Here is a 23,461-nt window from a genome sequence, read left to right on the forward strand (position 1 = left end):
AGAATTTACAACAGTAAGACAAAGTTACTACCTAATTGTACAATAGCAGTCAACGTATTAACGATGAAATAAATATAAGGACAAAATCCCAAAATCTCTGTTCCAATTAAGCAAACGTGTTTGAATACAACTTTTTCTTTTGCCCGTTATTTATTCGGGAATCCTTATGCCGTAATGCCAAAGAATCGATTCACAGTTTGTTGAATTATAAAACAGCAATGAATTTAACTGGATAACTAGAGCTAAAAAGCATTATTCTTTATTACCCATATGGCGTTTACACTTGGGAATACATCATTACGTTACCCTCCATTGCACCTCTTTTATTATCGTATATCTCATTTAATGTCGCAGCACAGAGTGCCAACAGTTTGTGCATGCGCGCATGCTATCACGCATCAGCTTGCCGAGCCAAGTATTTAGCGCCGAGCGAAATGAGAGAAGAGATCAGGTATAGGCACAGTAAAGAGGCGTAAACCATAGTCACTCGGTGCACTGCTATCGCCAATGGTCCATGAGAATGTAACTCCGCCTCTTAAGCGTGGCCAGCTCCCTTCCACAATGCTCCAACTTTATCCACGGTGATCGCATTCGGTTGCGCTTAGTCGAGCGTGCGCATGAGTATTTAGATGCACACGTGTGAGTGAATGCATATTACACACACGAAGGTATTCTAGGACCAAACGAGTTTTGTGCGATCGTCCACCAATCGGCTGTTTAACCACTTGTGGCCTTTTCGAGTTACGTTCTACCTTCTTTCTGTCTTGCTTTTTTTTCCATAAATTTCCTCCCTAATATTTTACGTGTGCATCAGCGAGAATTCACGCACGAGGCGAAACTTGGCTTATTTGTAAACGTTTTTCAATTTCAGCCAATTCACTTAAATATATGTAGAAACCGCTTTACTATAAGTATACATATGCGTGTGCGTAGAACGCCATACATTCAAATGGCGGGGCTATAAGAGGCGTAGAGGGATTTCTTATTTCTGCTCTGGTAAATCTGTCGCTTCAGTCAGTGAGACAGCGAAGGGCGAGCTGCGCACCATTGACCGTATTCGTGCTTTTTTTTTCTCGTCTGCTCAGTTATTGATACCGCGATTCGCTGTGCGCGCAAGCAAGACGGTGCGATGTAATAGTTTGCGAATTTATCTCGGCATGTTCACGATTATTTATTATGTTATGCATCGTACATCATTGTTGTTGTGCTGTTTGCATCCATCGTCAAAGATTTTCGCGATTAATCTTTTTTGATTCAGTGTGCACTCCGTAAACTCTGTTATACTATTACTACAAATTGTTTTTAAGTGCTTTTTTTTCTCAACTTTGCCAGAAATGTGACATTGTAGCATTTGCAATAAATATGTGATTATCGACACTCGTTCTATGGATATATTTTTCCATGAAATCACGACATACAATAATATGTTGAATCATTTTGCAGTTTATGAAATATTTGCAAAATAAAAAACTTGAATATTGGACGTCAAGATTACAATGATGGTAGTTGGTCATATTATATCAAAATCAATTGTGTGTGACATACATATTTTTCTTTATTTTAAAACACGTATCAAGCAAGTATAATATTTAGACCTTCGCAATTTTCTCTTGTTCGAAATATCAAGACATTCTTGTCGTTTATTCACTGTCATTTATATACTTTACATTACATTATTGGCATTGGATTATCTCAAACATCCATTGTCTTTGTGCACAACAGATTAAAAAATAAAAATGTAACAGCGAATTATCAATGTGAAATTAGTGTTGAATGCATTTGAAAAGCCACGCACAGTTACAGAGCTTACGCTTTGTACACAACCGACGGTTACTGGGCTACAAACTTTTCGATGGATCCGATCATGTTAGGTAAGCAAAATTCAATTGATGTTGCTAAATAATATCAAGTTATGTAAAATATACGATGTCTAAATATAATATAACTAATTGGTTCATGCGATATGTATTTATTGCATATAAGATCAATATCCTAATAACTGGAGTTAATCGTTATTACAAATATAATTTTTTCTATCAAAATAATATTTTGCTCATCTTTTCATATACACGATTAAAATAAAAGTTGACTTAATAGAAAGAAAATAAAAATTACGCTTGTTAATTGATAATTAAGTAAATATAATAGTTGCGCGAAAAGATGTCGAATATGGATATGTATAAGAGAGTCTGCAGATATAATGTAAAATACACACGATTTAAAATACTTTTTAAATGAGAAATCCAGAAATTTATTTCTGAAAATAATTAAAAAATTTATCAATTTTGTTGTTAATATTATTTATAGGAGCTTACAGATAAATTAAATAATAACTATTGTATTAATATATTATCAGTGTTTGGAACATGTCCAGTTACTAGGATATTTACCTTATTTATTGTATCAGTCAAAACTGAATAACTGATTATTTGTATTACAACAATTTGTATTACACCATAAAAACCATAAAAACATTAATATTAATTTCTATAACATTTTAAAATGTTCTGTTTTTATAACATCTTTAAATCTTCTACTAACATGCTCCTCTTTTGTTTTTTGAAGAATGCAAGTGATTTAATATCTTTTATTAATTCATTAATGGACGATGCGGAAAGCTTATATATAACAAGAAAAAACTTGGGACTAAATTATAATGTACACTGAAGAAGGCCTGATACAGGCAGAAACGTTTTTACAATCTATCAAAAAAAGTCAAATGTATGTAATAACAACCAATTCGGCTTGTTTTGCTTTTTATTTTGTTTGTGCTGATTTATATCATTTGAGCCTTTATACATAAGTATTACTAAATTATAAGTGCGAACAGACAAACCAGTATATTCCAATTATTGTAGTCCAAATATTGTAATGCATATTTATTTAATAAATTTCATTTATACGCCATTTAGATGTGAACGCGAAAAAGCGAACCAACGCGTAGTGGCCTAAAACATTCAATTAAAAAAATGTCTTTCTGCTTGAAGACAACAACTGAACAATTAAATTAAATAGACAAAAACATCATTTATTATATGTAATTTTTCAAGATACGCGATTTAGCAATGGATGTAAATATAGTCATGATCGGACTATTCATTGAAAATCCAAGTCTGTGTGAAACAAATTTTAGAAACTTATATTTTATGGAATTAATGTTCTTTCTATTTGCATGATGTATTTGGATTAGTATAGTGACCACATAATTATTTACATAATCCAGACGATAAAATAATGATGCATACAGCAATTGCGGCGTAGATAAATTTTTAAAATCATAGAAGAAGTGTTCAATTAACTCGAGAGATTTAAATTATAGTTTATATGGTTATCAATATTAGTCGTATATGAAAGAAAGAAATCAGGTATTAGATTGATAAAATTGTTAACTTTTGATCTCGATCAATTGAAATTTGAGCGCGATTAATAAAGTTGACATAAAGCAAATATAAGTATTTCCGATTCTATTATTTAGAATTTATAACAGTATTGCGTTTTTAAAATTTTTCTTTATTATTGAATTGGAAAAACGTGTTAAAAATGTTTGTAAACTTTATATTAATAACAAAGTATTTAATAATAATGATAAAGTAAAAAAAATTATATTAATTATCACATTATGTTAATAAAATTGTATATAGGTGTATAAAAAATATACAAAAAAGATATATGTATTATTTTGAATACAATATCATTTCTTTTTATTACATTATGTACAAAAATATGTTTTAAAAAAATTATTTTCCCTTTTAAAATTGTTTAAACTATGTATTTTTAAAGAATGAAATATTAGCAGATCATTTAAAATGTATTATATATAAAATCATCCGTTAAATTATATAAAAAATTATATAATTTCAGAAAAATAACAAAACTGCACTAGGAAAAATATTGATCGACAAAACCAAATTTTTATTATTATATTTATGTAAATTGTAACAAGTTATTATTATTATTTTAATCAAAAAGTTTAATTGAAAAAGACTTCGTTGACATATAATATTCTACGCACGTTTGTGCGTATCTGTTTTAGACAGTATAATAACTTTAGCATATCAATAATACGCTTTCGTAATAAGTTGACACAAGTATATTTTACCATTGAATGGATATGCGATTTAAATATATCCATTTGCATCGCAATGAAATCTAATTATAAATCGTTTAATTAACCGTAGTTAGATGTTTACTTTCTGTTTTCTTTGATTTAATAAACTTCATGATCGTTAGAAGTTAATAGCTGAGTTACAGTTGAAGTAAATACCGTGTAATAATTTAGCACGCGAAATCTTATCTTTAGATACATAACCAGCGCAATTGATACAATAATAGGATAGCTAGTATGATGTAATAAATGTAATAAATGGGATTTGCGTTAGAAAAAGAGCTACATTGCAAAGTCAAATTTTAATGAGAAAGCGGTATGATTAATGACAAGAATAGATACTTGTATAAAAATTGATTTTGAATCAACTTTAAATCTTAAATAAATTAAAGACGATTTTGAATCAACTCTAAGTCTTAAATAAATTAAGATTTAAAAAGAAAGAAAACGGATTTCTCATAAATTGAAGTTCGAGAATGCCATTGCCACTCGAATCATCATTTGCCTTTCGCTGCTCAATTGACACAACTACAAACTTTTTTGTATCGAATTGTGGCTAGAGATGAAAAATGGATTTATTGCGATAATACTGACCGTAAAAAGTAGTTAAATTCGTAGATAAATTCCGTCGAATCCTCTACGTCGAGATAATCTATGATCGCAGCGTACTCCTGTGTAGTCTGGTGCCTATACGATTGACAATTGAAGTTGAATGAACAATTAATCAAAAAACGATTTTATTTTACGAACAGAGTGATACTTTTGCACGATAACGTCAGGTACCATGTTGCATTGACGATTCGGGAAATTTTAATGGAGCTGCAATGAAAAATCTTGCCACATCCGGCGTACTCTGCAGATGTTGCCCCCGTCGGATTTCCACCTGTTCCATGCAGCACGGCCTTTCTGGCATACGATTTTACAATGTTGCAAAAGTATAACAATTCGTTGACGACTCTATTCGCTCCAAGAGCAAAGGTTTTTTTTCACGGTATCCATCTTTTACCTGAAAAATAGCAAAAAGATATCAGATAATGCTGAAAACATTTTGATTAAAAATATTATATTATTTACAAGATATTAAGGAAGAAAAATTGTTTTAAAAACGATGAAAACTTTTATATACTCCTAATAAATAAAGTCGGCTTCCAAATTTCTAGAAATTTCTAGAAATTAATTATATTTTGAAAATTATACGAGAGATCGCCGGAGTGAAATACAACGGGTCAAAATCTATAATTTATAGATTCTTCCTTTTTATTAAAATGATAAGTTGATTAAAATGATAAGATGCTGCTACTAAAAATATTATTAATTAACAAATAAGTAAATAAACCATTGACTCACAGGATTTAGCAAATGCTATTTTATTTTATATGACAAAATTCTCTACAACGTTAGCATGAATTGATATAATTATGTTCGACACGCTCCATTCATAGAAAGTATGCTGTATTCATTTCTTCAGTAGAAACCTTTGACCCTCTTATTGGGTCTCGGATGCCCCCGCGTTCTTATCGCTGAGGGAGTTTGTCTTTTTTTAACATGGCGTTGATGACCGTAAAAGATTGCTCTAAATAATAAATTTACTAAAATGCATTGAACAAAGGACAGAAAAAATGGCAAACATAACAATTAACTATTTTAATTTTGTACTTTACTGCTAATTATTTAATATCAGAAGTACGTTCATAGATACACATATGTAGTATGCGACAGATATCTATTGAATTAATTTAATAAAGTATTAATTAGAAAAATGAATTAAATAATACTAAAAATATATAATTTAAGGGTAAAAACACAAATAAGTACACTTTAAAATATTACTATTATCTGTCTTGACTTTTCTGGAAGTAACGTTAATAATATCTGAAGTCAATGACAGCAATACATCTATAACTGCTGCTTGCTACTTATAGTTCAAGACCCTGATATGTAACGCGATACATTTAAACGTAAAACCGAGATAAAACATTCGAACAACATTCCAAAGTCATGATACATACGTATGTTTAAGTTACATATAACTTAATATAACGAGCATTTATACTTTTAAATTATTATTTATATGACATAATGTAAGCAGATGGCTTGTTGTTAGTTGCTTCTGTGTACATCGGTAATCGACATGTAAGTACATCGGCATGTATGCTAACAAATTTGTTGGAATAACTTTGTCGGTAAATGTCATTCTTTTGCGGAAGAGCTGCCAGGTGCTTTGCAAAATGTATTTACATATAGAACAAAACATGAGGAACAAAAACCGTTACACATTTATTAGCGTTCAATTAGTACTGTTTGTTTCGGTTAAATAATGAGAGTAGATTTTGGAGAAATGTTGAAATAGGGTTGTGTGGTCCAGTTGACAGAGGACTGTACAAACAATAGCATTGGCTGCTGGAATTTTCTTTTGACTGCGCACGGGGAAATTATGAGTTCTTATACTTGAGACCAATTAAAAGTACTAAATTGTAACATTTATCGATTTGTTTAGCGTAGGAAAGTTTAAAAAATCTTTATTTTATATACAACTAAGCATTTTTTCATTTATTTTATCAGTATTAAGATATTAATACTGATTCATATACATATAAACCGCGTTTGAAGAAAGATCATTGAATTATTTAATTATAAAAATACTGGAGCTTTGATAATTGGAAAATGTATATATTAAAATGTATTTATACATTAATAAATGTTAATTGTATTTATTAACAATTACATAATTATTCTTCGTATTGGTAATTGTGTATTTGTTGGAATAACAATATTTCAATCTCAAGTAATTATTATCTATCAATGGTCATTTGCAATCAAAGCACTATTGGCTTGGACATCACTGCATTAATGTTGCAGACTGTATTGGCAGATCTTTCTAAACGACATCATTCTTTGCTGATATTTGGCCACTGCTACTAAGCCAATGTTGAGCCCATTTAATTTTTATAGCATCGGCATTTCCGAAATAATAATTATAAACTTGAAAGCTAAAGAAATTTCTTACAAATTAAAAAGTTGAGAAATAATATCATTTTAAATACGATCCGTTTTAATAATTTTTTTCTAGCGTTGCTTTAAGAAATAAATGCACTCGGTTTAGAAAATTGCTTTATCTATCATATATTCACAGTATGTTTGCAAAATAATGAGAGTGACATTGTATTAATTTAAATATGAATTGCATATGTAAAAATAGTTTAATTTATTCAAATATATTTAAAAAAATTATATATATATATATATATATATATATATATATATATATATAAAGTATTTAATAATAAATATAAACTAATAATTATCGATGAGCGACTGGATGCCGAATTTAAATACAGAGAATTTTGCTCCTCAAGCCAACTCTTCCCGTCGGAAATCTATTAGTGCTTCAGTTTTCATGTTTACTGAATATTTAGCTATAATATTCATTGTATATCGATGATCCCTAAAAAGATAAAAAATACAATCAATATGTATGTTTAGCACGTAATATAGTTCGCAGGAGAATTTAAACTTTTTATAAAAAAAATCAAATAATCTGTGTAAATATCGTAGCAACAAATCTAATATTGTTAAAAATTAAAGTTTTTCTTTCTTCCTTTTTTTCCATGAATGCTTTGCATAAGGATGATCTAATTTACAACATATGCGTCTGCGGAAATTAAATCAAAGATCCAAATTTCTATAAAGTGTCGGAGCCGACAAAGGAAACGACTACGGTGCTCATAATTAGCGGGTTAGATGGTAGACAAACATTGGTTGCGTTTCTGTGGTACCAACGCAAGCGAAACATGTGTTTCGAGGGTGACACTGACATTCATCACACGTTTGAGCACGCCCACTTTGTGTCACGTTGTGGCATCTGATTTACAGTTTTAACTTTCGCTTTTTGCACATTTTTCCTTTATTTGTATAATATAAACAATTTAAAATCAATATTTTTCAATAAAAGCGTTTAAAATAGAATGATTCTTAAGTCGTAAGTTATTTAAACTAAAAGTTTTTAAAGTAAAAAGTAGAACAAAAGTACATAATATCATACTTATCGGTATACCGTGAACAGACATTGGCTTATATATAAAAAATAAATAAATAAAAAAATATATGTTATATATATAATTTTTTAATATATATATATATATGGAAAGTGAGCTCCTTTTTGATTCCTACATACCTGTCCTATAATTATTGTCAACTTATTAAAAGCCCAATCCTTTCGTTCTCTCCTATATCAATAGTTTCAACCCCTTGTTCCACCCCGTTCTAATAATTAAAGGACCTGACACGTGCTAGCCGAAACACTGTCATTCTGAAAAGCCTCTTGAAAACAATAACATTGTAAACGTCAAAACATCAAGATAAATGACAGAAACACTGTTTTAAAACCAGTAATAAATAAGCAAAGTAACAAATAAGCATGTAACAAAATCATTAAAATATTATACTCTCTTAAAAAACAATATTTAAGCGATGATATTGTTTATTGTTTTATAGAATGACCAAATAAAAATTACGGGCAATACATGCGAATTTGAGCTAACGTAAAAATTCGTACGCTTGATTAATAATAAAAGTTATCGTTAAAGGACAAAAAATTATAAGAGTATGACAGAGATATAATAGAATGCTTGCAAAGCAAAAACATATTGCTATGATCGGCAGTGGCAGTGGCTCCGTTCGAATCTCCAGTTCCAAGAATTATATTGCTGCATCATAGAGCTCTCCTTTCCGCTGCACTTTTCTTATTTATTCACATCCTCTATGTGCACGCTTCTTGCTCGAACAGTATGCCAGTTAGCATGTAGAAAGAACAACCAATAGTGTATACCTACATAAATTTTCATAATAAAACGGCATGTCATGCATCCACGCAGAATAATATTGCATTTGTCTTCCGTATATTTTACTTAAAAAATTTTGACTTTAATATTTGATTATTTTAACGTCATCTGAAATGCACATAAAATTATTTAACAAAAGAAAATTGTGCATTTTTGTTAAAATCATGTATTATTAATGCAAGATTTTAAATTGTGACTAAAAAAGAAATCATAGAAGCAATTAAATAACAATCAATTTAATATCTATACTTTCTATATATCGTTAATTTCAGAAAAAAATACATTTTTCAAGAGTGCCACAAGAATATACAACTAAAAACTATAACTATAAACAAAATGAATTTTATTAATGTAGGTAAGCGATTCTTTGATGTCGGCAATCGCCGAGATCGCAGAGAGGGTTTGGAGTCATTAAATAATCCCGTACCAATGGCGGCGGCACACTTGATACTTTCGGAGAAAAGTGTTCAAAATACATGCATTCGCTGAACATGGAATAAAATGGCGAAAAAAAATCGTAGATCAATTTTCAATAGCTCATTTGAAAGAGGAGATTTCAATATTCAAATTCAAGCACATTTAAATTGCAAAAAAATTTTAACAACTTCATGGAATTGTCTAAATTTGCAAAATTTTCTAGGTTTAATTTTCCATCTCGCTTTCTCGTGCAAAAGCATCTTCGAGGAAAAACAATTTATAGAAGTAAAAGTAGAGACTTTGCCCTTTAAAACGACTCCAAGAAAATTGTTGTACGATTTTTTTTTCACAAAGTTACAACAATTAAAAAATCGATAACTTTTGGAGAATTCTTTTAAGATATTTAGTGATCCTTCAATTTTGCTGTTGAGTGTATAACCAGTAACTAAATATGATTCCTGCCATCGATCCGATGACAAATCATGTTCTTGGAATCAGCGTCATATAAATGGTTCGGTTTTCGGAGCAGGAATGCTACTTAAAATATCCTATAAAACATTAACTTTTCGATCATTCACTTTTAACATGTTTATGTGCAGAGTAATAAGAGAAACAAATTGTTAATAATTTTCACATTTGCAATTTTACAAAGTTTATCAGTGCATCTGTAAAATTCAATGGAATTTTTAAAAATAATTCTGTTTTTCATTAATTGATTTGTTTCGTCTATGTGTGTATTATATATTTAAACATCGACAAAAAAATGATCTTGATAAAAAGATTTTGGCGACAAGTAACACTGACCTTTTCATTCGAATAATTTCTTTGAACATTTTATTTTATATCAAAAAGTAATATTTTATATCAAAAGTAATAGACATTTTGAGTAATAATATTAGGTGGTTCACCCTGTATATGGTTGTAGAATTAGAACCAGACGATTTTTTTCTCTATTTGGGAAAGGGGCTGCGTCTTGTAGACGTCTTCACCCTGGTACTGGTTTGTCGGAGCAGTTCGCCGTCTCGCACAGATATATTCACTCATACTTATGCATATCATCACCTACATGCAAATGATTGTGTGGTTGTCGTCTTTCTTTCGTTAGATATGTGTGTTACATGCGTGTAAAATGACTACATGCGTCGGAACCTTTGATCTCAACCATTCATCTCCGCTTGCGAGAAAAAGTCTAATAATATTACATGCAGGGACTACGTATGGATACGAATATATGTGTGTATCATGTGTACTAATATATGCGTATTTAGCATTTCGCAGAAGAACTTTATATATATATATATTATATATATATATATGTATATATAAATGCGTATCTCATCTTCGTGAAACGTTTTATGTGAGTTCGGTGAAAACGTTTGCTATTTTGCCAAAAATGTCAGCAAGTATTTTAAAAACTAATAGGGCTGTATATGTATATATAAGCTCAATTAATATTACACAATGTCAAACAAGAGAGAAACATCTCTTGTGCTAAAATAAATCTTTGCATGAAAGATTGTATTATACAAAGCGTGCAAAAATGAGATATACACTCCGCAAATTAAATTATATATAAAATATGTAATTTTAATTTATATAATAAACATAAGATTATTAAACATTAATTACAAGACATATATCTGCAATTAAACTAGATAAAGCGCACAAAGTGTAATCGATATATCTGTAATAAATTGTCAATTAATTGTCTCACAGAAAATAACAGCACCGAAATTGGGACGCAACAGCAACAACCACATCAGCAGCAGCAGCAACAACAGTACGGAGAAGTAAATCAATTAGGAGGTGTCTTCGTGAACGGTAGACCACTTCCCAATGCTGTTAGATTGAGAATAGTCGAGCTCGCACAGTTGGGTATCAGACCGTGCGATATCTCGCGACAATTACGTGTTAGTCATGGGTGCGTTAGTAAGATACTAGCGCGCTATCATGAAACGGGTAGTATTCTGCCAGGTGCAATCGGTGGTAGTAAGCCACGTGTGACCACACCAAAAGTCGTGCAATACATTAAGCAACTAAAGTTAAAGGATCCAGGGATCTTTGCCTGGGAGATCAGGGACCGGTTGCTCTCTGATGGCGTTTGTGATAAATACAATGTCCCATCAGTATCCAGTATATCGAGAATATTGAGAAATAAAGTTGGCGCCACGACGGCTATGCATCATCATTCACATCACTCAGCTCACCATCATCATCATCATCATCATCTTTATGCAGCTGCCGCAGCGGCTGGTGCAGCTCTTTGTCCGGTGCCGTATCCACCGACGCCTTACCATTCGACAGCACCGTCTTCTATCCCCCATCATCATCATCAAGGTAGGTATTTTCTATTCGATACTTTTTACGTATACAGACTTTAAGCGAGATCTTTTTTTAATTCTCTTTATCGGTATCAATCAAACGGTTAATCAAAAGAAACAATGGCTATTTTAGTTGAAATGACAATTTAATTTGAAATATTTTGTAATATTAACTTATTATCTTATGATTGAGTTATGGATACGTTAGTGAGATACTAGCACACTATCATGGAATTAAATTTTATGCAAGATCGTCATTTTGTGAGTGTATTGTAGCATATGGAAAATTTCAGTAAAATTAACATTGTCAAATATGCGTCATTATTCTCTTCGTTAATGTGTGGCGTGAGCTTGATATAAATGCAACGTGACATGCAGCGCGACGCAGTATTTATGATTTAAAAATGCAATTTCAAGAAACAACATCACATGGATAAATTCAGCGGAGTAAAAAGAAAACAATCTCACCTCTTCTATTTGGTTGCATTTCCAGTTGGACCATCGTCAGCGAGTAAACTGTCATCATCATCGCCTCCAGCGATTTATAATAGCAGCGGACACCACACGACGACGAGCAATGCTTTGCAGTGGCCAAGTTCTCACACTGTACATGACATTCTGGCTAACAGCTGTAATGTACAGAACTCCTCATCGTCTTCTTCGCTAACTTCGCCACTATGCTCCACAATCAACAATCATCATCATCACAACCGTCATAACGACAGTTCTGTTAATAATAACAACAACAGCAACAATAATAACAATGACCATAGGACATCAAGCGGTTATCCTCACCCACATCGTTCTCATCTGGCACACCATCATCAACAGTATTATGCTTCAACGTTGTATCATCATCATCACCATCATTCGGATTCCGTAACGGCAGCCACCATATCATCTACGCTCTCTGTACAGTCTATTATGTTGCAATCTCCAGAAACGACAAGTCAGCCGGCCAGCCCTTGCAATTAGAGGAAATAACAACAAATTGTTTTATAAATTTGGATCGATAGACAGGTATCCAAATGATAAATAAATATTGTTTGGGCATGAATAAACTTTTTAAATATATTTTTACGCATTATAATAATAGAGTGTTACTAATAATGCAATGAAAGCAATCACATTATTGTAATTTCTTATAACAATACAGATTAAATAAAAAAATGTCATATCTGCCAATTATCGACATCATTTTAATAATAAATTTATAGAGAAAAATCATAAAGAATAATCTCAAATAATTAATCTCGTAATTTTGAGATACCTTATGGGTAAGTTGCAATAATCATACGCGTAAAATCGGCTACAAAAAACTGACTGACAAAAAATAAAGGAAGGTTATCAGTATCGAGATTTTATCTTTATTACAACCCAAAATAATGTTTGAGAAACCGTAATATTCCTTGCTAAACCAAAAGGACTATAAAAAAATAATTATCTGTATTCGACGTTACCGGGATTGTTTCAAAAAATATGGAACGTTCAGATTTACACAGCTTTAATGTTGACAGAGTAAATTGATAAATTATATTTATTAATTATAGCTTTTATTTTATATCTTTCCTTTTTTATTTAATATTGATATATCTATTTTATTTCAACATTTCAAGTTACTTGTTAAAGAAGTGCAAGATGCTTTGCAAGCAGCGACAACGAAAGCCAAGATTCGTCAGTACGAAGAGTTTGATAGCCATTCAACCGAGTGTGAGTTAGCGCGATCGCAGAAATTTTATTTTAACCAAATGCAGAAAGCCGCCGAAAAAATACCTGTTACTGGTTTGCTACCGGTAGGCCACACTTATTTTTTGCTAACAGAGCATATTATTGATACATTATGATTAAAGTACAATTTTGTATCAAAAACGGAACGTTAACCTTTAATAATCAATAATACGTCCGATGGAAACAGGAATGGGAAGAGAATATCCGTAAATTGACGAATCTATCACAATTAAATAGTAAATATATGCATATTTTTGAGGAGAAAATGCGGGAGACAAAGGAGCGATATTATAAGACGATGCGCAATATGGCAATATGTCGAATAATAGCGATTAAATGTGAAGATAAATATGACGAAGATTCATTCGTTGTTCCGTCATATAAATACTTTAGTTATACGCAGCTTGCCGCAAAATTTCTCAAAAATCGTCACGCCTTTGCCAAACAATATTATTTATCACATAGACTTATCAGAAGCATCGTCGCAAAGGCTCATCACTTTCTCCCGGAAATATTTTGCGATCTTGGATATTATCGCAATCTTGATTTTCTCTCTATTGACAAGTATATCGATACATCGTATTAATTAAACACGACGTAAGGTTTATTATATATTAAACATATGGACAAATATATTTATTCATACATACAAGATGTACCATCAATTTTTTATTTGCCAATATTTTATGCAGTCAAGTCACATCTGAGAAATGTTAAGAAACGAATGTGCTGCAAAATATGCTGAAAAATTAGAGAAAATAAATGTGGATTAAATACATGCGTTTTGCAGATTATTCAATTCAGTCGAGACGGATCTGAAGAGAAGCGTCCGCATTGTTACCGCTTCATATTATAGCAATATTGTACGATTGGTTTCTCAACGTCGTTATACACAGGACGTACCGACAAGCATTTTGGCACGCTTTCTCAAATGTGCTACGAACCTCCTCGGTTTGCAAATAATCACTCGCGCAATCAATACCATCGAACATTTGTTGAATGTTCTCGCAGATCAAACAACGATACCTTTATTAAAGGTGCGTTTTCAAGGAAATTCAAATAACATTGTTGGACGTTTAAACATAAAATATTATGTGTTAGTAATAATTTTAATTTTACCAAAAATTGCTATAGTCAATGAGTTAAAATGTACAAATAAAATTTATAAATTAAATGTAATGTAAAAAGCCAAATATAGTTAAAATAATTCATGTATAAAAATATATATAAATAATTTAATTAATAAATATTAATAAAAATATAGCTCGAGTTAAAATGCGAAAGCAATGACCTGTTCATAAGTCCGCGATTGGAGGAAGTATATAATGCTTTCCATAATCTTATCGATGAAATAGCCGATATTGCACTCTATCTATCACCACTGGAATCGTGGATATTTATTAAAAGAAGGCAAAGAAAAGGAGAAGGAAAAGGTAGAGGTGCGATAGATGTCGGCATTATTGAGAATAACAATGTTCCGTTTGCTTCGCCGCCCGATTGGTACTTGCACGAAGCGCATCAACGTTTAAGCGTAATTTTGCAAGAGGCCTTTCAACCTTTGACCAACTATTTGGAAGGATTACGGCTGCAGTTTGGCTCCATTATTTACAAAACGGACAAGGCATTGAATAATGTGGTGATGCACGTTGAAAAAAAATATCTTCAGGATTACTTTGCAAAAGTCGAAAACTTTAATCGACTAATACGCGTAATAAACGGAATGGTACGTAATTCTAAGTATATTCTCATACAGTCTAATTAATGGTGTAGCTCAATGTGCGTTTAAAAAAAGATAAACAAAAGACACAATGTTCCATGTTAAATGTTACTCGTAGCAAATAACAAGGCAAATCATATATTTGCACGAGACTCGTCTCTAAGTGAGAAAATACATTTATATTAAATCCTGTGAATTTTCTAAGTATACAGAGCTCATGATATTTATCCTATTCATTTTCCAAATACAATAAGAATGATACTAATAAAAAAATGTTCGCAGCCCGATAATGAATATTTAGTGACAATAAAATTGCATCAAGCTGTCGCGAAACATGGTCTCGTTACTTCCGCGAATGAATTACGGAAACTTGTTATCGACGAGCTTGTCAAGCATCATTGGAATTACAATCTCGAGATATGTGATACATTTGAAATGTTAAAGGAACGGGCATTAAATGTTCCACAGGCTACAAGAGAATTACTGGAGTTGGGTGAGTTTTCTTCCTAATCTTTCAGTATATTATTTTCTTTTCGTAGCAGTTCATGTATTGAGTTTGTGCAAAAAATTTTTATTAATAATAAAAATTGTATCGCAGGTCAATACATGCTGACAGCAACATCGACATTGATGGTGGAATTACAGAGCAAAATAAAGTTTTCGCTTCGCATGATGAGTTCGCTGATTGAAATGACTACTTTGAGCAGGCATCATATCGAGTTAAATAATACAACTGTACAGTGGTTAAAACGTATCAGGTCGGTTTTCGAGCGTAGCTCAGTAATGTACGAGCAAAATAAATTCGAGCTGGAAGAGAAGCTTCAAGAGGAAGCTGTAAAACTAAATGAACGCGTAGAAGATATGTTTCCTAGGTAAATATGTAGCTTAAAAAATATATCAAAATATATAATGTAATGTAAAAATATTCACAATAGACATTTCAAACTACAAAGTAGAATCTCCAATAGACAAAATACACAACTGGTTTTATAATCTCACAAGGATAGAGATTCTTTAAAAAGAGGAATGTTAAATTAAGCAAATAATTATTCTTTTTTTTTTGTAAGAATTGTACATAAGAAATATTAATTAAACTATAATAATTTCTAGATTGGTTATAATGAATAATATGGACGACGTCGAGCGCATAAAGGAATACATTGAAGACATGCGGAAAATGGTCTGTCAACTGAAACATATGGAACAGAAGGCCGAGTGGATAAATGCTGAAGAGGCATTATTTAAATTTCCATTAACTTTATATCCGCGCGTCAAGGAATTAAAGGAGAACATTTTGCCGTTTTATGCTTTGATTCATCGAGGTTATCAGTGGCAAAGAGATCGCAAAGCTTGGCTGGATGGTACTTTCGAGTTTCTCAATGTGGAACACATCGATAACAAGCTTAATCAATATCTAACCGACTTCATCAAAACTAGCAAGCAGTATAAAACAAAGATCCAAATGCAGAACGCGATCAATTATCCATACAGGTTGTCATATGCAAAGTGTATCTAGCAAGCCACTTTTTGTTATATAAATTTTTTAAACAACGCTTTAACAATACCATACAAAATTATCTAGATTCTAACTTAGATTCAAACTAGTTTTCTCTTTCTGTTGCAAAAATACATGTATTTTCAATATATTATCACTACCGAGTGGTCTTTATTAGTTTTTCAGGATTGATAGACGATCCTGATCCATTCCAGCAACCAGCACCTATGAAATTATGTCATCAATTAATAGAAGACGTAAAGTGGCTTAAGGTACTTTATATTCTGCTATATATGATTTTTATTACCACATCGATACAAACGAATTTTATTAAATTGATCAAATAAAGCTGAAAAGTGTTTAAAAATGGGAACACCGATAAAAATTATGCTTATAGACTTATCATTTAATTCATATTAATCTTTTGTTATCTAGGAATATGTTCCATTATTAAAAATTTTACGGAATCCTGAAATATCACAACTACATTGGGACGATACAACGACCATGGTAGAGCTTGATTTAACAATAGATGCTGGCACTACATTGCGAAAAATAATTGATATAATCTTTACAAATGATTTGGAACAGCAATAAACTGCAATTATATATTGTTGTTTTATATTAAAAAATTAAAAAGTTTATTAAATGATTTTGTAACAATTCGAAGGATGTGTCCGTTGCTATAGCCCTAAAAAATTGGCAAGTATGATGGCAAATTAAGTACAAAAATATGAATACGTGATTGAAAGTTAATTAGCAAGAATAAAGTTTGAGACAGATTATGAAAGAGATATTATATATATTAGCTAAGATAATAATCATAATGTGCAATATAATAGATAGTGGTATGAATGAATGTGTGTGGATAAAAAATAATATTGTAAATCAAATCCTTTCTTGACAAAAAATGCTGAAATAAAAATAAATTAGGTAATATGTGAATAAAAATAATTGCTATAATTGAAAGGAGTTAGGAAGAAAAAAATTTACTCTCGAAGAACTTACCAGTGCAAGTGCGATAAAAGAGTGATTTTTTCAATGATTTTTATTGTAATCCAGTCCATGCCACATTCGTCACAGCGATATATATCAAGATTTTTATATTTATTATCACTAGTAAAGCTGAATACAATATAGACATCAGAGATTAACAAGAGAAATTATATTACATCCTAATTATTCTCCAATTTATATCATTACGCGTCTCAACGTAATTTATATTATAATATATATTATGTATATCTCTTTGAATATTTATTTTTATAAATATAGCTTTCATAAATACTCCAGTATCACAAGTAATTAAAAAATAATCTTGATCGTCTATATTAGATTCACATCGCTGATTACAAAGCGCATCGTATATAAAAGTATCAAAAGATGGATTTTCTTTCCTCGCGAACACACAATCAATCATGCGAGCTTCTACGGGAAAACAGGCAGAGAATTTGAAGATAAATCCTGTAAAAATAAGCGTCATGTTCAGTTTTCCTGCTCGCAAGTTTCGAAATCATCAGCACACTCCTCCGCCTCAAAGTCCTCTTCCGCTGTGGCTTCTTGATACTGCTGGTATTCCGATACCAGGTCGTTCATATTAGATTCGGCCTCGGTGAACTCCATCTCGTCCATGCCCTCGCCGGTGTACCAATGGAGAAAGGCCTTTCTCCTAAACATTGCTGTGAATTGCTCGGAAATTCTTTTGAACAGCTCCTGGATAGCAGTGGTGTTGCCGATGAAAGTCGACGACATTTTCAGACCTTTCGGCGGGATATCGCAAACGGCAGTTTTCACATTATTTGGTATCCACTCAACAAAATACGAGCTGTTTTTATTCTGCACGCTAAGCATCTGCTCGTCTACCTCCTTCATAGACATTCTACCGCGGAAAACGGCCGCCACCGTGAGGTATCGGCCGTGGCGTGGATCGCAGGCTGCCATCATATTTTTCGCGTCGAACATCTGCTGGGTGAGCTCCGGCACAGACAGTGCGGAATACTGTTGCATAGACCTGGATGTCAGAGGTGCGAAGCCCGGCATAAAGAAGTGCAGACGCGGAAAAGGTACCATATTCACCGCGAGTTTCCGCAAGTCGGCATTTAGCTGGCCAGGAAACCTGAAGAAATTAATTAATTTTATTCTTGAATATTGCTTTCCTTTCAACAAACAGTGTAAACCATTTTAATTATTATTATTATTCCATTTAATAAATCCTTATTCAAAAGATTTATTGTCATTATGAATTATGAATAAGACATTGATCACTACATATTTAAACATGTGCTAGAAGAAAAGAGAAACAACATATTAAATGTCTGATATATAATAAATTATAAATAAACGTTTTTATAAAAAAGTTATTTAAAAATTCTTGCAACAATTAAATACAGATTAGCCGAATAGCCAAAGATTCATGAAACTAAGATTATTTGTCAAATAATAATTGATTATGATTTCCAGCTTAAGAATATTTTCATATAAATTAGAAAACTTTGCATGAACTTTATGTGTTGATTTCAATTTTTTTACCGTTTTATTGTTATTTATTGCTGATTTGTTTATTGCTGTTATGGATCTTTGTGCAAACCTGAGACAAGTAGTCACTCCAGACATGGTGAGCGAAACCAGGTGATTGAGATCACCATAGCTCGGGTTGGAAACCTTGAGAGTGCGGAAGCAGATGTCGTACAAGGCTTCATTATCAATGCAATAGGTTTCATCGGTATTCTCTACTAATTGGTGCACCGACAATGTCGCATTGTAAGGTTCCACCACCGTGTCGGATACTTTAGGTGACGGCATCACCGAGTAAGTATTCATAATCCGATCGGGATATTCCTCACGGATCTTCGAAATCAATAGAGTGCCCATTCCAGATCCGGTACCACCTCCTAACGAGTGGGTGAGCTGGAAACCTTGAAGGCAGTCGCAGTTTTCGCATTCCTTCCGCACTACATCGAGCACGGAATCGACCAATTCCGCGCCTTCGGTGTAATGCCCTTTCGCCCAATTGTTTCCGGCACCAGACTGCCCAAACACAAAATTGTCTGGCCTAAAGAGCTTTCCGTAAGCGCCAGAACGAACGGCGTCCATCGTTCCCGGTTCTAGATCCAACAGAATCGCCCGCGGCACGTATTTTCCTCCATTCGTGGATGTTGCGACTAAAATATTAATATTTTCATTAATTTTCTGATGTAACTTGTATAATCATTTTAAGAACAAAATCCAAGGAGGATTTCTTTTTAGGAAACATAATTTCTTAATTACAAAGCATAATGATTTTTATTACTTTACCTTAAACTAAAAATGTTAAAAAAACAACTTTAAACTCTAATTTTTACAAACTAAATTGATAAATTTATGATATTTATAATTGATAATTTTGTAATAAAATCTGAATTTATAAGCACTGAAGTAACGTCTATAAAAATAATTATATTTAACAGGTGCATTCGTGTGTTACTTGTGGATGACAAAACGTCAAAGCGTCCATATTAAATTGGTTGCTATTATCATTCCATCAAAAACTCATGCTGACTATTATCGTCAACGGAAGTGTATATATGGTTGGAACCGTATACCTAAGCCGTTTGTGCAAATGAGTCGAGACAATATGAAGATCATACGATTTTATGCGCCGCAGTAGAAAAAAAAATAATTTTGGCATTAATAAATGACCACGCCCTTTGGCATTAATTAATAATTGACAATAAAATATACTTTTACGATATGAGAGCATACACACTTTATTCATTTGTTAATTAATCTATTTTAACTGTGGAGCATGTGCCGCACATTGCATTCTGAGAAATAATTTCATTTTTACGACGCAAATGAATAAAGCAGAAGTCTTGAAATCATGTTGCAGCCGCAATCTACAACCCTAAGTCTGACCACAAAGCAGCTATTTTAAGCGTAAAAGTGTCTCCATGCTCGTTTTCTCCATCAGCATGCAACACGCGCTTTTCTACCTTTCTCGTTATTGCTATTTTCGATACGAGGACAGAATCCGCCAAAAAAAAGAGCAATCTTTATTTAAAAAATCTCTTTCAATTTAAAAGATCTAAAAGTTTATCCTCATTCGTCATACCTGTTATTGCATACTTAAGATTTATTTCTTTATACTTTATTATTTCTACATGCATAATGTGCATAAATCGCATATTATTTATTAGCTATAAAATGATTTTTTTTGTCGAATTTCGAATAGAGTTAAAGTCTAAAAAGAAGACATCGAAAGAATAAAAAATAAACAAATTACATTTTATTACATTTAAAAATAGAAACAATGCAAGATTTTATAATATTCAACATATCCTTACCAGATGCTTCATTATAATATACGGAGATTCGTTCGAGCTGCAGATCGCTGTCTCCGTGATAAATGCCCGACTGATCGATGCCGTGCTCTTCAGAAATAACTTCCCAGAACTGCAATGATGTGATTTGTTAATATTACGCTATAAATAAATTGGTCAAGTCTATGCATTTCTAGGCATATTTCCTAATTAGAAAGTAGCTTAGCAAAGTTATACACATAATAAACCTACAGCGACTTATATCCAAAGAGCGATAAGAGAATGTTTGCTATTTTTATACGCTACTATAAATTTTATTCCACTTTGATTTTCGTCGCGCCACTTGAAACCACTCGATGTGTCAAGTGAAAAGCAACTTCCTATCGAACCGAGCTTATACTCCAAACATCGGCAGCGACGACAAAGATAACAAGCGCGACATCCAAAAATAGGAACGCACAAAATTAACGCGGCTCTCTGGCTCATGTCCACCCTTCCGTTAAACATTTCTCCTCTTTCTCCATTTGTCTTGTCTTTACTATTTTCTCTTCCTATTAATAGCGAACCGGGATGCAAACGTTCGCTATGGTCGCCGCCCTGCGAAGAAACGTGCTCTTCTGATTATTTTAAATGTATTTTCGCTACACTCACGTACGTACATAAATCGCAATGTACTTTTTGTAATTTCAAAGTGATTTCTTTAATGATACACAGTAAATCATATCTACGAAAAAGTGAAGGGACTATTCTTTTCAAAAAAGATGATTATTTTACTTGTTGGACCGAAATAACGTATAAATAAGTATAGACATTCCACTTTTTCCAATGATAGTTATTTTATAATCGCATTATAAAAAGTTTTTTTGTTCTATCTAAATTTTATGTAAAAAAATTTATTTAGTTTTCACACAACTAATTTAATCTTAGCAAACGGATTTTTAAACGACCAATTTTGCGTCCACATATTTTTACGCCAATGGACAATGAAAACGATTACTATAGAATTTTAAGTGCTCTTTAAGTACACGCGATCGTCATTTCCTGCCTCTGCCTTCTGAGTATGCCTCCTGCGTGCAATTAAAACTTGAATCACTTTACGCACTTTTGTACGAAATAGAAGAGGACTTCAATGGCAAGACAAGTACGAATTTGCATGACTTTTCATTATGTTGAATTTAAAGGAATAAACAGAAATTTTGAAATTGCAACTTTTTCGAAAATCACGTTGTAAAAGTGTTACAACTAAACTAGGATCGATACTCTGAATTCTTTCTAATTAACAGTCTTCTCTTTCAATGCAATAAAAATCAAGTTTACTATTAGTTTCCAAACACCTCTATCTTTGAAAATATTTTTTGAAAATTATTCTTGTCTTAATGAAGCTTTTGCAATATTTTATTGACCACACCTTAATAAATAACTAAAGATATTAAACGCTTTTTTGTATTAACATTAATCGCCATAAAAAATCTTATTTCAAATTTAGAACTACTATGAATTCGTTTATTACAACATTGCGTTATCAAAATATTTAATATTGCTAATATTAGTTTATCAATTTGCTTTATCTTTAAGGAAAGATAAAAATTAATTTAAAACTTGTTAGAAGCTTTGTGATTAAAATACGCGTATAGCGCTTAAAAAATATGAAGCATTAAAAATTCCTATGAATTATTTTTCAATTAAATTTTCGAAATTTTCTTCTTATCAAGAAAAAAAAAGTAATTTTAGTAAGTAAATCAATTGTAAATTTATGCAATTTATGATTAAAATACATTCAGTATTTCCGTAATATTTTATACACATTCTCCTCGCATGCTTGAAGATCATGAAGCGCGAAATAATTTTTCTTTAAAATTGCTATCGACCTACCTTTGCGCCGATCTGGTTGCCGCATTGTCCAGCCTGCAAATGTACGATTTCCCTCATCTTGCTTTGTTTTTAGCGCTGAAAAACGGTGCTGATGGCAAGAGAGAACAGCTGAGTTTTTTCTGATCCTGTCAGACTCCTCTTTCCTGCCGTGGATCGAACGTACGAGCTGTGTGCGCGTTCAACACGTAACAGAATGCAGAGCGTGTGCAGCTGAGTGCAACCAAACCGAGGAGTGCAACCGGCCGTCGCGAGTCGAGCCTACGAATGGATGACCGAACTGGAGACCCGACGAGGAAAACGCGCTCGTGTCAGCGTCCTAAGCTCCACTCTCCCGAAGAGCTGCACTCGGCAACAATGAGGTTTAGGCTTATGGGAAGAGCGGGGAGAAATTTGTCGTTTCCCTTATTAGAGCAAGAAGGAGGAAAAGAAAAAAAAAGAGAGAGGGCAAAGAGACTAACGACGAACGATAAATGATACAAGAGTAACAGGGAAGAAAAATTACAGAGCTAATTTTAGCATCGGGGTTACACATTCAAAAGGTTTGTGAATTCCGATTGCATGAATCTGTATAAATTTCCAGATTTTGTATCTGATTTGCATCTTTAAATGGATTACTGTTGTGAATTAATTGCGGAAATTTAGTTAAGGTTTGCGTCCATATAAAATA

The 23,461-nt window shown here is 32.2% G+C and overlaps 3 protein-coding genes across 4 annotated transcripts; 2 read left to right on the forward strand and 1 right to left on the reverse strand.

The window, feature by feature from the left end:
* The first annotated feature begins 717 nt into the window (after nucleotides 1-717).
* LOC105669254 (paired box protein Pax-1-like) lies at nucleotides 718-13,059 on the forward strand. Its single transcript, XM_012362120.2, has 3 exons — nucleotides 718-1,871; nucleotides 11,080-11,700; nucleotides 12,178-13,059. The coding sequence occupies exons 1-3, from the start codon at nucleotides 1,853-1,855 to the stop codon at nucleotides 12,657-12,659; spliced, it is 1,122 nt and encodes a 373-aa protein (XP_012217543.1). The 5' UTR covers nucleotides 718-1,852; the 3' UTR covers nucleotides 12,660-13,059.
* A 6-nt stretch (nucleotides 13,060-13,065) lies between these two features.
* LOC105669255 (dynein axonemal heavy chain 12-like) lies at nucleotides 13,066-17,520 on the forward strand. The gene is made up of 10 exons (XM_067352988.1): nucleotides 13,066-13,202; nucleotides 13,301-13,477; nucleotides 13,600-13,976; nucleotides 14,203-14,449; nucleotides 14,677-15,135; nucleotides 15,412-15,622; nucleotides 15,728-16,001; nucleotides 16,240-16,620; nucleotides 16,803-16,896; nucleotides 17,060-17,520. Exons 1-10 carry the CDS (start codon nucleotides 13,164-13,166, stop codon nucleotides 17,219-17,221), a joined length of 2,421 nt encoding a protein of 806 aa, XP_067209089.1. The 5' UTR covers nucleotides 13,066-13,163; the 3' UTR covers nucleotides 17,222-17,520.
* Nucleotides 17,521-17,654: 134 nt separating this feature from the next.
* On the reverse strand, nucleotides 17,655-23,148 carry LOC105669253 (tubulin beta-3 chain). 2 transcript variants are annotated; one of them, XM_012362118.2, is made up of 4 exons: nucleotides 22,795-23,148; nucleotides 20,947-21,055; nucleotides 19,212-19,785; nucleotides 17,655-18,740 (listed from the first exon to the last, which is right to left on the reverse strand). In XM_012362118.2, exons 1-4 carry the CDS (start codon nucleotides 22,849-22,851, stop codon nucleotides 18,110-18,112), a joined length of 1,371 nt encoding a protein of 456 aa, XP_012217541.1. In that variant the 5' UTR covers nucleotides 22,852-23,148; the 3' UTR covers nucleotides 17,655-18,109. The 2 variants fall into 2 exon arrangements, with proteins under 2 accessions (XP_012217541.1, XP_012217542.1); XM_012362119.2 differs by lacking the exon at nucleotides 22,795-23,148 and adding an exon at nucleotides 21,175-21,331.
* Between the last annotated feature and the right edge of the window lie 313 nt (nucleotides 23,149-23,461).

Source organism: Linepithema humile, chromosome 4 (genome assembly GCF_040581485.1).
Source record: "Linepithema humile isolate Giens D197 chromosome 4, Lhum_UNIL_v1.0, whole genome shotgun sequence".
Taxonomy (NCBI): Eukaryota; Metazoa; Arthropoda; class Insecta; order Hymenoptera; family Formicidae; genus Linepithema; species Linepithema humile.